Source organism: Leptopilina boulardi, unplaced genomic scaffold, assembly GCF_019393585.1.
Source record: "Leptopilina boulardi isolate dan_hultmark-lab unplaced genomic scaffold, ZJU_Lbou_2.1 LbouV2_384, whole genome shotgun sequence".
Taxonomy (NCBI): domain Eukaryota; kingdom Metazoa; phylum Arthropoda; class Insecta; order Hymenoptera; family Figitidae; genus Leptopilina; species Leptopilina boulardi.
The window spans coordinates 1,136,847-1,152,483 of record NW_026137956.1 but is presented as its reverse complement, the minus strand read 5'-3'; the positions used below and the strand labels follow the sequence as shown (position 1 = coordinate 1,152,483).

At 26.7% G+C, this 15,637-nt stretch overlaps 2 protein-coding genes across 6 annotated transcripts in view; one reads left to right on the top strand and one right to left on the bottom strand.

Annotated features, from left to right (window-relative positions):
* The window catches only part of LOC127288326 (uncharacterized), a 278,443-nt gene that overhangs the window by 32,613 nt on the left and 230,193 nt on the right, over nucleotides 1–15,637 (bottom strand). The window lies entirely within an intron of this gene.
* The window catches only part of LOC127288304 (1-phosphatidylinositol 4,5-bisphosphate phosphodiesterase epsilon-1-like), a 212,058-nt gene that overhangs the window by 164,316 nt on the left and 32,105 nt on the right, over nucleotides 1–15,637 (top strand). For 3 of the 4 annotated variants that reach the window (XR_007844014.1, XR_007844015.1, XM_051315692.1), the window contains exons 9-11: nucleotides 5,164–5,369; nucleotides 8,654–8,955; nucleotides 12,305–12,531. Coding sequence is in view for 2 of the 4 variants with exons in the window: in XM_051315692.1 (XP_051171649.1) it covers nucleotides 5,164–5,369; nucleotides 8,654–8,955; nucleotides 12,305–12,531 (735 nt within the window). In the remaining 2 variants the exon portion in view is untranslated. The remainder of the gene's footprint in view (nucleotides 1–5,163; nucleotides 5,370–8,653; nucleotides 8,956–12,304; nucleotides 12,532–15,637) is intronic. The other variant, XM_051315690.1, reaches the window with a different exon arrangement.

The window sequence follows — 15,637 nt, the reverse complement described above, 5'->3', positions numbered from 1 at the left end:
TTAGACCACACTGAGAAAAAAGGTTTGAGCTGACAACCAAATATTTCATTTAATATATGTGCAACTAAAATTTTTTGGTTGACACAACTAAACTTTAGTTGACATCAACCAAAGTTTGGTTGAGACTACCAAATTCTTTTTCATTTTCTTATTTAGTCGTCTCAAACAAACTTTGGTTGTTGTCAACTAAAGTTTAGTTGTGTCAACCAAAAAATTTTAGTTGCACATATATTGAATGAAATATTTGGTTGTCAGCTCAAACCTTTTTTCTCAGTGCACAATTACACAGGCCGACAAAATTTTGTCTTACTTCACAACCAAGAACCAGACTATACTTTTTCGAAGTATTTTGAATCCGAATCTAACTTCAGAATTAATCGAGCACGTCAGTTCTTCGAGATATTCTAACCCAAAAGTGAAGAAAAGACGTTTTTTCGCCATTGACATGAAAAAGTGTCTTTTTTGTGCCTGTTTTGGGCAGATAAAGTAGCACTTTTTAAGGCAGTTTGGGCCAACTGCCTAAAAAAGATTTTTTTAGGCAGAAAACTGCCCTATAAAGTCTTTTTTAGGCAGTTGTTAATTTTTGCATAATTTTTGTAAAAATATATAAAATATATAATATATAATATATAATATATAATATATATATATATATATATATTTCTTTAAAATTGTTTCACTTTTTCATAACAATGGCGAAAAAATAGCGTATGTGGCTCGCACGTAGTAATTTTTAGGTTCGAATGATTTCAATACTCGCTGTCTGTGCGACTTCGGTTCGACTTGTCTCGCTTTCGGCTCGTCTTCGTCTCACCTACGTCGCACTAACGACATCTCGTATTGAAAATTACATCCTCACCTAAAAAGTACTACTTTACGTGCTTGCCACATAATATACTATTTTTGACCATATTTCAGGGCGTGTAACATTAAGATATAATTTTTTATATAAAAAAGACGGTTACAGCAACTGAAAGTACTATTCTTACCCTTTAAAATGCATTTTGAAACTTTAAAAAATCTTATCTTATCTTTATTGTTAGGTTAGAATACAAATACATTTTTATTCTGTGCCAGCGCAGATATTACTATTATATAATTAATGTTCCTTGCACATCGGTCGAATACAAACTCAACCTTATTTTGATATTTAAATTGCAAAAAATAATAAAAAAGTCGGCGCGGCGTACAACCTATTTGCCAGGGGTATGTGTTACCCCAAATTGATTTTCAACACATTTACGAGCCAAAAGACTAGTGTAATTTCAAACAAATTATCTTTGATTAAAAAAAAATTATCTTCGTTTCAAAGAAATTTTTTATTTAATTCAAATAAATGTTTCTTTGATCCTATATTAATGTTAGAATATCTTTGATTTAATGTATAAATTTCTTTAATTCATAGAAATTTTCTTTGAAACTAAGAAGCTTTTTTTGTTTCAGAGAAAATTTTATTTTGAATGAAAGAAAACTAGTCAAAGAAATTGGTTTCTTTAAATCAAAGAAATTTGTTCTTTGGGTGCAGTTGGTGTAGTTAGTACCTAAAATTTGTAACAGATGGCGTCAGACTCTCCAAATTTAAAAATGTGTGAAAGATATAATAAGCAAAAGTTGAGATTGGGGTCTCACAAAAAAAGTAATATTATTACTATATAATTTCAATATTCAGGTATATTGTATAACTGATAAAATAGAGTGTCATAAATGGTTTATTATGACTAGACTTTTAGTCGACTCTATTGTTTTTATGTCCCTTTCTCTCATTATTTTTCTTTTGGAATATTTAATATTTTTTTAATTTAATATTTTAATACAAATTAACTTTTAGACCATAATTATGAACCAAATTCGAAAATTATTGTTTCCTCTAACTCGCAGAACTAAATTCTTAACAGTTTGAAAATTCGATTAATTTCTGACCAAAATTTACAACAGATTGTATTTATTTATATGAATTATTCAAAAATATAAAGAAATTTATCGCCATACAATTTTTCAATGAAAAGGAAATTTACGCGCAGAAATCCAAAGCAAATTTACAACAACAAAAATTTTTTTTGCTCAAAAATAGCCGTAAAGTGTAGTTGTTTATAAAATTTGTTTATAAAAATGATAATAATAATTGCAAAAAAATTTTTTTTATAATAACATTTTTGCGGCTTAGATTTAACATTAATCATAAAAAATTCGATTAATTTCTGATTAGAAATGACCGTACAGAGTATTTGTTTATAAAATATATTTTAAAACATAAGCAAATTTACTTAAAAAAATTTTTTATTTGACCACAAACAGCCTTATGCTGTATTTATAATATAATTTGTTTATAACAATTTTTCAGTGTAAAAAAATTTTTTTTTTTTTTACTATTTGCCTATCCCTAGGCCCTAAATGTATGCAATATTAAATATAAAAAAAAATTGAAAGCAAAAGAGACCAAAAAAGTTTAAAAAATAATAATAATGATACAATTTGCGTTAACATTACAAATTTTTGAAGCGAAAATTAAAAAATCGACTCACTCAGATTTGTTCAGAATTTAGTTCTGAGTTAGAGAAAATAAGAATTTTTGTTCATAATTGTTGTCTTAAAGTTAATTTGAACCAAATTCAGCTAAGTCCAAGTTTGGACCAGTCTAGAATATATAAACAGGGGCTCTGCCAAGGTGAGACCAATGTTGGGCCAACAATGATTTTAGGCATACGTTGGTGATTTCTACATGGGTTAATAAATTTTTATGAATGAAAAATAGATTTTGGCCAGAAAATAAGGTCAAATATCCCACAGTGAAATGGACAGAATTTATGTAGATTATTTTCTTAACCTATTTATATGTTCCCTGACAAAATTTTCAGACTAATGTTGACTTCGTGTTTGATAAGTATATTATTCCGAGGCATTACGAAATTTACTTCCGAACCAATTAGTTTCTATTGAAATCTAAGTTTACACAGTGCAACAGCATTTTTATTTCTGAGACCGCATAGGGTGATTCTTATAGGTTTTTCGACGCTGAACACGAATCCGTAATCAGAATTGCTTCATCACCCCAGGTTTTCGAAAAATTTGACCTCGAAAATTGAAAAATGCCGTTTTTAGGGTACTTTTTGATTTTTTATTACGGTTCCAAAATTTTTTCTGAGTCACCTCGAATTCGTAATCAGCGACCCCAAAAACCCCCGAGTTACAAGTTACAGGACATTTCGATCGAGTTTAGAAAAAGTCGTCCGCCATATTAGATCCGCCATTTTGAATTTTTAAAAACGGACTTTGAATTCGTAATCAGCGACCCCGAAAACCCCCGAGTAATAAGTTACAGGCGATTTAAAATACATTTGGATTTTGGACCATTTTTTTATACGCCTCCTGCACTGTGATCCCGTTTCTCGTTGCAACGCGAATTTCAAATCAAGATAACTCATCCAAAAAATGATATTTTTTAAAAATCAAAATTGGAAAATGTTAAGGAGGATATCAGCTTTCATATGCATATCATGAAAACCTCAGAAAAAAATTTGGTACCGTAATAAAAAATCAAAATATCCTCCTTAACATTTTCCAATTTTGATTTTTAAAAAATATCTTTTTTTGGATGAGTTATCCTGATTTGAAATTCGCGTTGCAACGAGAAACGGGATCACAGTGCAGGAGGCGTATAAAAAAATGGTCCAAAATCCAAATGTATTTTAAATCGCCTGTAACTTATTACTCGGGGGTTTTCGGGGTCGCTGATTACGAATTCAAAGTCCGTTTTTAAAAATTCAAAATGGCGGATCTAATATGGCGGACGACTTTTTCTAAACTCGATCGAAATGTCCTGTAACTTGTAACTCGGGGGTTTTTGGGGTCGCTGATTACGAATTCGAGGTGACTCGTGAAGCTCTGGTTTTTTCACTGTCTCTCTTAAACAGTCCGGAAACCTCAGAAAAAATTTTGGTACCGTAATAAAAAATCAAAAAGTACCCTAAAAACGGCATTTTTTCAATTTTCAAGGTCAAATTTTTCGAAAACCTAGGGTGATGGAGCAATTCTGATTACGGATTCGTGTTCAGCGTCGAAAAACCTATAAGAATCACCCTATGCGGTCTCAGAAATAAAAAAAAAAAATGAAAATCTGTTGCACAGTGTTATATATAATTTACCAAAGAAAAATTCTTTCCATATCAATTAGTTTAATTCCAAAACTGAATTTTAATCTCTAAAAATCTGTTTTCAATTTATTTTGAATAAAATAATAATGAACGATGATTCTAATGAAGACAGATACACATCGACAGAAACGTAGAAAACTCGAGTATAGGAAAAATTCAAATGGATCAAATTATCTGGATCATATGTTTAGCAATTGAAAAGGAAAAAATAATAATAAAACAAAGGAAATGGAGAATGGAAGAGTTTATTTAAATGGGGGGTGAAAAAATGAAGGGAAGCAATAGGGGAGGTAAAGGAATGATGTGAAAGAAAAGAGATGGATAAATTTAATGGAGAGATAGAGTAGAAAGAATATGTAGAGAAGGTGAAAAAGGATTGTGGAAACAAAGTAGAATAAGTGATATAGAATGGTAAGGGGAATGGGTTACCGAGGTATTTGGGAAAGATGAGAAAATTTGTGAGATGAAGTAAAATGGATGAAAGAAACTGTAAGTATTGAATGATGAAAGAAGAAAAGATTTGTATAGGTATGAAAGAGAAAATAATTTGGCACATATTTTCGTAGGCAGTGTGTGTGTGAGAGAAATGAATAAAGAAAAATGTGTGGAATGAATTTTTGATAGTGTTAAAGGTTAGAGGTGAATGAATTAGAAGGAATGGAGGTTGTAAATTAATTAATCAACGAAGGGAAAAAACAGTTCGTTGACGAAACTGGAAACGAAAGCCTCGGCACTGGCAGATCGATTTAATTATAAGATTCGCGTTTTGTATTTGGATAATTTCTGTTTAAAGAAGTAGAAATTGATACAAAAAAAAAAAATAATTGGTTTGGAAATAAACGCCATTAATATTTAAATAAGAAAATTCAAAACTGGATTTTATTTGGATACAAGATTAAATTAATTAATCTTGACGTTTAGGGAAAGTTTTCGAGATTTATAGCAGATATAATAATAATCATTTAAACGATTTATAAAGTATAATAAGGTTTTCATCTCGCGCTTATTTCAGGATTTGAGCTTTAGGCATTACGATTCTTCAGCGGATGGAGGATTATCCATGGCCCCTTTGCATTATATAACAGGAAGCAGAGAATCTTTAACTAAAGTTGTACCGGCTTCTCCACGAACGGGCAGAGACAGAATTCCATCTCGAAGTCCCCCTGGATCTGCTGAGCGTATTGTCACCTCAAATTTGCCTTATTCCAGTTTACAGAGGTAATTCTCCATATATACAATGTTATAATCAATTATTGAAACCAGTCAAATGGATAATAGCTCCCATTAATTGCATTATATATATCAAAATCTTATTCAATTCACTCAATATAATCACACATACGCACAAACACCAAATGGGTGATTGATCTTTCTGAAAATTATGCGATAGAGAAACAATATGCTTGCTATAATATCTTTGCCTGTCATTAATAGATATTAATAATATTATCACAATTCCGATAATATTATCAGATTATTTATTAGCAAAATTTTAATATCAATTGCTTCAAAAAATAATTTTTAATGTTGCTTATTATGCATTTTTCTTTTTCACTTTCTACACAAGCTATTTTGTTGTTGTTAAACACTTTTGTGAAATGTCTTTTTGAGCGATATTCGATTTTTTTTTGGAGCACAAGCAATTCATTCATCGATAATCGAAATTATTCTTTTTTTTTTTGATATTATCAAATGGATAATTTATCATGTTATTTAATTGAAAGAAATTTTGTGAGGAACAAAAATATTTGAAAATGATTTATCATTTTATAATATTGGGGAATTTGCTTGAGACTGACAACCCTGTAATTTCTCGCTTGCCTGGTATTCGTGTTGATAGCTCATGCGAATATTATGCTAGCTGCCAGGTTTAACATTTCAAGGGTCGCATAACTTTCTGTTAAAGGCAGATGATGTGCAGTAGCGCTAGTAGCAAGCAGAATCCTAATCACGCTTCCTCTATTCTATCAATTGCAAAAGGGATTATTTAAAAAAAAGAAATAAATTAACAAAATAAATGATAAATAAATAAAATTATAAAATAGAATTATAATAAATTATTAGAGATACAAAAAAATAATATTGAAAATTTTTAATTAAAGATTTTAATTTTACATAATTTTCCAAAGTAACACAGAACTTTTTTCAGTGGTTGGCTTTCTTTTAGAAAATGCCTTATCTTAACCCATTAAGCCCCACAATAATTAAGCAATGAAATTTTAGTCTAACTTCAAGGAATGATATTTCACAGGAAAAGAATGACAATTTTTTGAAATTTAAAAATCAAAATGGCGGATTCAATATGGCGACCAAACATTTTTAAAGTCGACAAATTTAGCAAAAAATGTTTAATTGGGGGTTTTCGGGATCGCTGATTACGAATTTCATGTTAAAATTTCAAAATTTAAAATGGCGGATCCAATAGGGAGACCAAAAAAATTTTAAAATCGATAAATTTCTCTAAATGCATTTAGAATACCATCTTTAGTCACCTAGTACTAATTGGTGCTTCCCGATTCTCATACAGAGAGGTAGATAGTTTTTAAGAGAATCAATTTAAACATTTCTTTTTGTTTTTTGAAATGTTTTATAAATTTTTTTGTTTTTTTAAATATTTTTTTGTTTCCTTTCAATTCCTGATTTTATTATTTTATTTACTTTCATATATTATGCTGTGGTTTTTATAAAAAACAAACATTAATATATTAAAGTAAATAAAATAATAAAATCAGTTATTGAAAGACACAAAAAAAATACAAAAAATATTTCAAAAAAACAAAAAATATTTTAAAAAACAAAAAAAAATTTTATAATGATTCTCAAAAACTATCTACCTCCCCGTGGTGAGAATCGGGCAACATCGATTAGGACTAGATGGCTAAAGATAGTATTCTAAATGCATTTAGGGAAATTTATCGACTTAAAAATTTTTTTGATCGCTTATTGTATCCGCCATTTTGATTTTTCAAATTCTGACATCAAATTCGTAATCAGCGATCCCAAAAACCCCCAATTCAACATTTTTTGCTAAATTCGTCGACTTTAAAAATTTCTTGTCGCCATATTGAATCCGCCATTTTGATTTTTCAAATTCTGGCATCAAATTCATAATCAGTGATCCCGAAAACCCCCGGAATAAGCATTTTCAACTAATTTAGGCACAATTTAAAAAATTTGGCACATTTAAATAATTTTTTCTACTTTTCGATGCCATTTTGAAAAAATAAAAGTCAGAAGGAGAAGGAGAATATTTTTTGTTTAAAGTTTAACAATCGAGTGCACGATTTATAATATACTTGATGGCTGTCGAAAAAATTGTTTTCCTTTTAAAATATTTGTAAATTTATTGAAAAATCATTAAATAAATGGCGTCAATTTGCAAATAAAAATTAATAAATATTATTTAACATTTTTTATGCCTTTTTTTGATAGCATTTTTGGAAAAAGCATATTCAAATACATTGGATGTAGGTTTTCAAAAAAATTGGAATTTTTATTTCTGTAAAATATCATTCCTTGAAGTTAGACTAAAATTTCAGTGTATTTGTGGCTTAAGAGGGGGGGGGGGGGGGTTTCTCATGGAAAAGGCAAATAATGAACAATTTTGTTTTTTTGCAATATTTTTTTTATTTTTTAAAATATCGGTCTAAATCTTTTTACATATTAAAATTAAAGTATTTTTAAAACAAAAAAAAATTTGTTTACATTTAAATTATTGAATTAAACGTTTGTTATAGTGCGATGAAGTTGACTCCAAAAAAGAAAAGCGTTTTGCGATAGACACGATTCCGACATTTTGAATTAGTGGAAATTAAAAAATCAAAAAGATTCTTAAAATATACATATGAGGTGACTTTCTAAACTAGGGGTTATACTGAAAATCAAAAAATAAAAAAAATGGTGGGCTTTTGAATCAAAAATTCGAAAAAAAGACGTTTTTTCGTAATTAAATCTAGCGGAGGGGGAGAGGGGGCGGGGGTTACTGATTCAATTCATCCTAGTTTAGTAACTGCGGAAAGGTTTACCAAACAATATGCAAAAAGATTTAAGGCAATATCTTTTTTCGTTTTTTCTGAAGCGTGTCTACTGTAAAAAAAAACATGATTTTGAGAAAAACACGTTTAAAGCCACGATAGCGCTATACGTTACAGTGGTTGCGCCACCCACTCTAACTGATCTATCTCGAAAATTATCACTTGGATCGACTTAAAATTTTAGGAGAGGCATTTTTGACATATTAAAGAGTAAATTTATACAAAAAAACAATAAAATCGATTTTTTCATGAGAAATCCCCCTTAATTAATTTTTGTCTTACTTTTTTAAATTTCTTTTTCAAAATCAATCAATTAATAATTCCTTGAAAAAAAAAATTATTACATTTTTCAAAAAAAAAAAAAAATTAATTGTGAATGGTCGAAATAGAAAATCGATTTGACTTGGAATGAATTGCTGAAACGACTTATCACCGCTTGCCTATTTCCTCCCACTAATTCGAAAGCAGCCTTTTATGTCTCATTAGGGATAAAGATAAGAACGGTTCCAGTGGATTAGGTGGAAGCTCAGAATCACCATGGCAAGTGAAAGCAAAAGCCACATCCATCATGTATGAGACTCAATTGAATTTTGTCGAATTCGTTGCTCTATTTCGATCCTTCAGTCTTCGTGCAAGAAAAGATCTTCGTGATCTTTTTGGACAATTGGCTATCACTTGTCGAAGTCAGAGTGATGGTTCTATAAGGGATGTTAATAATCTTCGTTCTTCCGTTCTACGTCAGACGAGTGACGCAACACCACAACGAATCGGTAATTTCTTTTTTTTATTTTAATTAAATTAACTGGGAAATCAAAAAAAAAAAATATATATATATATGGGCGATTCCACATGAGATTTACCTATGACCTTTTAAATTTATCTAAATATATTTTTTTCTTATTCTTTGCAGAAAAAAAGGTTTATGTATTTTTTTATTTTTTTATAAGTGCTCAAATTTTCGAGTTATGAATTTTTAAAAATCTGATTTTTTCAAGTTTTTTTGAAATACACCTAATTTCAATGACATGTCACGGTGCGCCAGAAGGAGGTTTAAATAAAAATGAATTGGCAGTTAAAAATTCTTTTTGATTATGGTTCTAAGATGAATAAAAAACTTTTCTCAATAGGTTTTAAAATCAGCTTACGTGCCCAATTTAAAACAAATTGAGTTTTAAATATTTAAAAATAGTATTTTATGAGGAACCAGAATTTATTTAATGTATACTTATATGCGTATAGATAATAGATGTTTTAGATTTGGGTTCATATAAATTTATAAACAATGAAGTTATTTTCTTGTTTCGTTTTTATATTTATGCATTAAGAGTGTCGAACGGTATCTGAAATTCTTTGGCAAGAAGAGAGCTTTAATTATCGCTCTGAACGTGAAATGGTATTGATTTTAAAATACTTTTTTCTCGAAACACGAACACTTTTAACAAAATCAGCCAAAATCCTCATCTTATAAATTTCCTAAATCCAAAAGACTGTACGAATCCATAGAAAAACATGGTTGCAAAACAAAAAGTAGAAAAGTAATCTAATAACAGCTGCGACTTTGTGCGCCCTGCATGCTGCTGCCATCTGACGGCGGCGGGAGGTAATGAACCCCTCATTATATTAATTTTCGTTTTGCAATCGTGTTTTTGTATGGATTCGTATAATCTTCAGGATTTAGGAAATTTATATAAGATAAGGATCTCTAGCTGCTTTTGTAAAAAGTGTTCGTCTTTCGAGAAGAAAGTATTTTAAAGTCAATGTTTATCATTTTCACGTTTAATGCCGTTTTTATAGAGCGATAATTAAAGGTCTCTTCTTGCCAAAAAATTTCAGAGATCATTCGACTCTCTTAAATAAATTTTGTCACTCTTAAAATCGTTCTTTTAACATTATAATTTAATTTTTTAAAATCGGACACAAACAACACTACAGCAATATAATTATTTATATGTAAAATTGAAAATAAGTAATTATTTTATTATTTATTACAGTATTTATTAGATTAAATAATTTCTGATTCTCCATAAAACACTGTTTTTATATAAAAACTCAATTTTATTTAAATCGGGCACGTAAACTGATTTTAAAAACTATTGAGAAATGTTTTTTATTCATCTAAGAATCATAATCAAAAAGAATTTTTAAGTGCCAATACAAAACAGTTTCAGTTTTTTATCGACTTTTAAAATATGTTAACGAAAAAAAAAATTTTTGAATTTGTTTATAAAAAACAGCTATTTTTCATAAACAAATTAAATTTTTTTTAAATTTAGGCGCGATTTTTTTTTTTTTTTTTTTTTTTTTTTAATTTTTACACACATGAAAATAAACAGAAAATTTTGTAATAAGTTTTGGAGTGGGCCTGATGAATCTTTTGTTTATATGTATAATTTGTTTTAAAAAAAAATTTTACTTTTTTTTAGTTTTTTTTTTTATTTTTCAAAATATAATGTATTTTAATTTGCTTTACTATGAGTTTACTGGTAGATACTAGTTTCAAAAACACTTTTCATTTTAAAAAAGAAAAAAAAAAGAAAAAAAAAATAAAATTTTTTTTTTAAACAAATCATATAAACAAAAGGATTATTAGGCCCACTCTAAAACTTATTACAAAATTTTCTCTTTATTTGCATGTGTGTAAAAATTAAAAAAAAATTTTTAAAAATTGCGCCTACATTTAAAAAAATTTAATTTGTTTATGAAAAATCGCTGTTTTTTATAAACAAATTCAAATTTTTTTTTTCGTTTACTTATTTTAAAAGTCGATAAAAAAGTGAAACTTTTTTGTATCTTAATCATAATAACTTGAAAAAATCGGATTTTTAAAAATTCATAACTCGAAAATTTGAGCACTTATAAGAAAATAAAAAAATACGGAAACCTGTTTTTTCCTACAAAGAGTAAGAAAAAAATATATTTAGACGAATTTAAAAGGTCATAGGTAAATCTCACGTGGAATCGCCCATATATATATATATATCTTCTCCCTTTTAAGTTTTAAATTAATATTTTATACACTGAAAACAAATTTATTTGATTCAAATAATAATATACTTTTGACTATTATTAAATAAATATTTACTCGAACTAAATAATTTTTACTTAAATTTTAAATAAACTTCATTTGGACAAATAATTTCTGTATTTAAAATAAATACCATTTAATTGATTTAAATAATAATTATTTGATACAAATAAATATTTATTTGATAATAGTCAAGTAATCGATTATTTGAATCAAATAATTTTTTTTTTCTCACTGTATTATATAAAAATGATCTTGGTTTTGATAATTTTTATTGAAGTATAAAATGACTAATTGTTACAAATAATAATTAATAAAAATTTGTATATTAGAATTATTGCTTATTGAAAGTTTTTACTCGAAAGTTGCTGAAATTGCTAACAATAATAATTACGAATCCGGAATGAAATTAAAGCAAATAAAAAATTTTTTATCTATAGAGAAAAAGCAGACATTTTTTGATATTAATGAAAATCTACTTTGGTAATTTTTACTAATGAACAAAATTAAATTTCCATCAAATGAAAAAAAAAATAATTTTTTTTTCTTTGTTTCGTAAACTATGAAAACATAATTAATATATATAAAACATATTATATGCTTCTATTTTTATATCAAATATATGAAGATTAATAGTTGTATGAGCGCATGCGTTCTGTTTATTCCTTTGAGTATTATTATGATATTATATTTGCATTATAAGGTGCCAACCAAAGCACGTTTCTGGAATAAGTAATTACGTCTCAGAAAAATCAATTCTCTTGTCTGTTTTCGTTCTACTGTCGACATTTTTTTTCCGTTATTTACTAAAAGACAAGAAAACTCAATTATTCATTTTTTTCATAAATTTATCTAAAAAAAAATTATTTGTAACAATTTTATTTTTTTTTTGCAATAAATAATAATAAATATTAATTTTTTTTAATGAATTTTTTTTTTTTAATTAAAATTTAATTATCTATCTATTAATTTGAATTTAGATTAATTAAGATTGATTGATATTATGTGAAATAGATTAATTTTATAGTTAAATAGATCAATTTATAGTTAAGTAGATGAATTTAATTTAATGACAATGGAAACTCATTATTTAGGTCTATTAACGAGGAACAACTCCATCGACTGCCATGAGTACAAATCACACAGTAACCTTCACAAAAAGCAGATACTTGACGCTGTTGCAGCGGCTAGTATTGTTAATAATTGTTCTGGAGTCGATACATCTAAATCACAAGTGATAACACTCGCAACTTTTACTAAATTTTTAGAATCCAGACAACAAGAAAAACTCACGGACGATGATATTAAAAATCTCATCAAGGTATGCATTTTTCTCGAAAATTTGGATTTTTTTTTTTTTTTTTTGATTAGTTTCAGCTTAAGGGGGGCGCCTACTTTATAGAAAATTAAAAAAAAATGTGTAAATTTCAGGAATTTTTTTTTCTCAAACGCATTGAAATAAATTGATACGAGTTTTTGTGGATGTTATCTTATATATTTCAACCTTCGAAATATAATTTTTTTTTATTGGAAAAAAATAAAATTTAATAATAAAATAAACGTTCTATACTCGCAGCTGAAATTTTTCCATTGCGTCAAATCTAGGGTCCACAATTCTTATCAAAAACAAAATTTTTTTTTCATTAGTACATTAGTGCCTTCTGTATGAATACAATTTTTTGTTTTTAAATTCGAATTTAACATTTTGGTTTAAGAAAAAGTAATTTTTTTTTTTTTTGTCGAAAGTTAAATTTATTTATTTAAAGTCATGTAAAATTTTTAATTTTCACTTTCTATCGAAATCATTTAATTCATACTGAAGGCAATAATGTACGATCGAAGAAAAAATTTTGTTTCTTTGTTTTTGATAAGAATTGTGGACCCTAGATTTTTTGATCTTCTAAAGTAGGCGGTCCCTTAAAAATCAAATATTAAAAAAAAAACTTATTTTTAATTCTAATTAATTAAATCTAATTAATTTCGTAATTTAATTAAGTGATATATTTATTATTATATCCCTGACGAAAGTTTCAATTTTTAAAACTTTAACACAAAAAAAAGGTTATGGTAAGTTCAAATAGAAAAAATTAAACTACTTTTAATTGTTTAAATTAGAGGAAGTGTGTCTAAAATGTCCAGTTAGATAATCTGGCTTTAATACAATCGATTAATTTCTTATCAGAAATGATTGTTCAGTGTAATTGTTAATAAAAATTGTTTTAAAACATAAGCAAATTTATCGAAAAACGACTTTTTCATAAAAAAAAATGTTCAATCATAATAATCAAATGCAAATTTAATAAAAAATTTTTTTTATTTGACCACAAACACCCTTATGCAGGCATTTATTATATAATTTGTTTTTAACAATATTTAAGGGCAAAATTTTTTTTCCATCGTTATTTTATTCTAAAATATTATTATTTAGATAAAAAAAATTATAACAACATGAAAGTGTCCGTTTTAGTCACATTTGTCATATTTATTTGTAAATTTGAATTGAACCAGTATGAAGTGAAGTCATTTAGTACCTGAAATTTCTAACAGATGGCGTCAGACTCACCAAATTCAGAGCTGAGAAAACAAAATACGTTAAAACAAATACGTTAAATAATATTACTATGCAATTTTTATATTCAGGTATAGAAGGACAACTAATACAATAGGGTGTTATAAATGGTTTATTATGACTAGACTTTCAGTCAACTCTATTGTTTTTATGTCCCTTTCTCTTATTATTTTTCTTTTGAATATTTAATATTTTAATATAATATTTTAACAAAAATTAACTATTAAACCACAATTATGAAATTCGAAAATTCTTTTTTTTATTTATTTATTTAAGGTCGAAAATTTAATATTTTAATTTAATATTTCAACACAAATTGTGCTCCCTGCATGCTTCTGCCATCTGACGGCGACAGGACGTAACGAAACATAAACAAATATTTCAAGTAATTTTACTACTTAATTTCAATATTCAGGTATAGGAGTACAATTAATACAATAGGGTGTCATAAATGGTTTATTATGACTAGACTGCCAGTCGACTCTATTGTTGTTATCTCTCCATATTTTTCTTTTGGAATATTTAATATTTTAATTTAATATTTTAATACAAATTAACTTTTAGACCACAAAATAAAAGTTTGTACCCTTCAAAATTGTTTTAAATAAATTATACTGGGTGATTTTTATGTTCCGGACCCCCTAAAACAATTTTTTTAATCTTATTTTTTTAGTTTTTTTAAAAAAATAAAGTGGAATTAAAAAAAAATGTTTCGGGGGTCCGGAACATAAAAATTTTGCAATTTAAGGCTGTTTGTAGTCAATTAAAAAAAATTTGTTAAATATATTTGTATTTAATTATTGCGATTGAACCTTCTTTTTTATTAAAAAAGATTTTTTTCAATAAATTTTTTTAATTTTTTAAAGCAATCTTTATAAACAAAAATACACAGTAGGATCATTTTTGATAAAAAATTAATCGAATTTTTATAATTAATATTAAATTTAAGCCGCTATTATGAAAAAAATTTTTTTGCAATTAACTTTATCATTTTTATAAACAAATTTTATAAACAATTACACTTTACAGCTATTTGTGATCAAAAAATTTATTTTTTTTTTATAAATTTGCTTGGGATTTTTGCGCTTAAGTTTCCTTTTTATTAAACAATTGTTTTGCGATGAATTTCCTTATATTTTTAAATAATTTATATATAAACAAATTCAATGTACCGCAGTTTTTGGTCAGAAATTAATTGAATTTTTAATTTGATCTGCTTTTAACAAAAAAATGTTAATTTATTAAATTTAACAGCTTTTATTTAAACATAACTTATATACTTTTTAGAAATAATTGATGTTTAATGTAATTACTAATTCATTAATTTTTAATATTAAAATTGCTGTTTGTAATATAATAATAGCTGCGATTTTGTGCTCCCTGATTGCTTCTGCCATCTGACGGCGGAAGGACGTAACGAAACATAAACAATACTTCAAGTAATATTACTATATTATAATTTTAATATTCAGGTACAGAAGGGCAACTAATACAATAGGATGTCATAAATGGTTTATTATGACTAGACTTCCAGTCGACTCTATTGTTTTTATGTCCCTTTTTCTCATTATTTTTCTTTTGGAATATTTTAATTTAATATTTTAACAAAAATTAACTTTTAGACCACAATTATAAATCAAATTCAAAAATTCTTCTTTCCTCTAACTCAGAACTAAATAAATTGTAAACAAATTGAAAATTTTCCTTCTTCTTAAATTCGATTAATTTTTAATCAAAAATTGCAGTACAGAGTATTTGTTTATATAAATTGTTTAAAAATCTAAGTAAATTTATCGCAAAATAATTGTTTAATGAAAAGGAAATTCGCGCACAAAAATCCAAAGTAAATTTAAAAAAA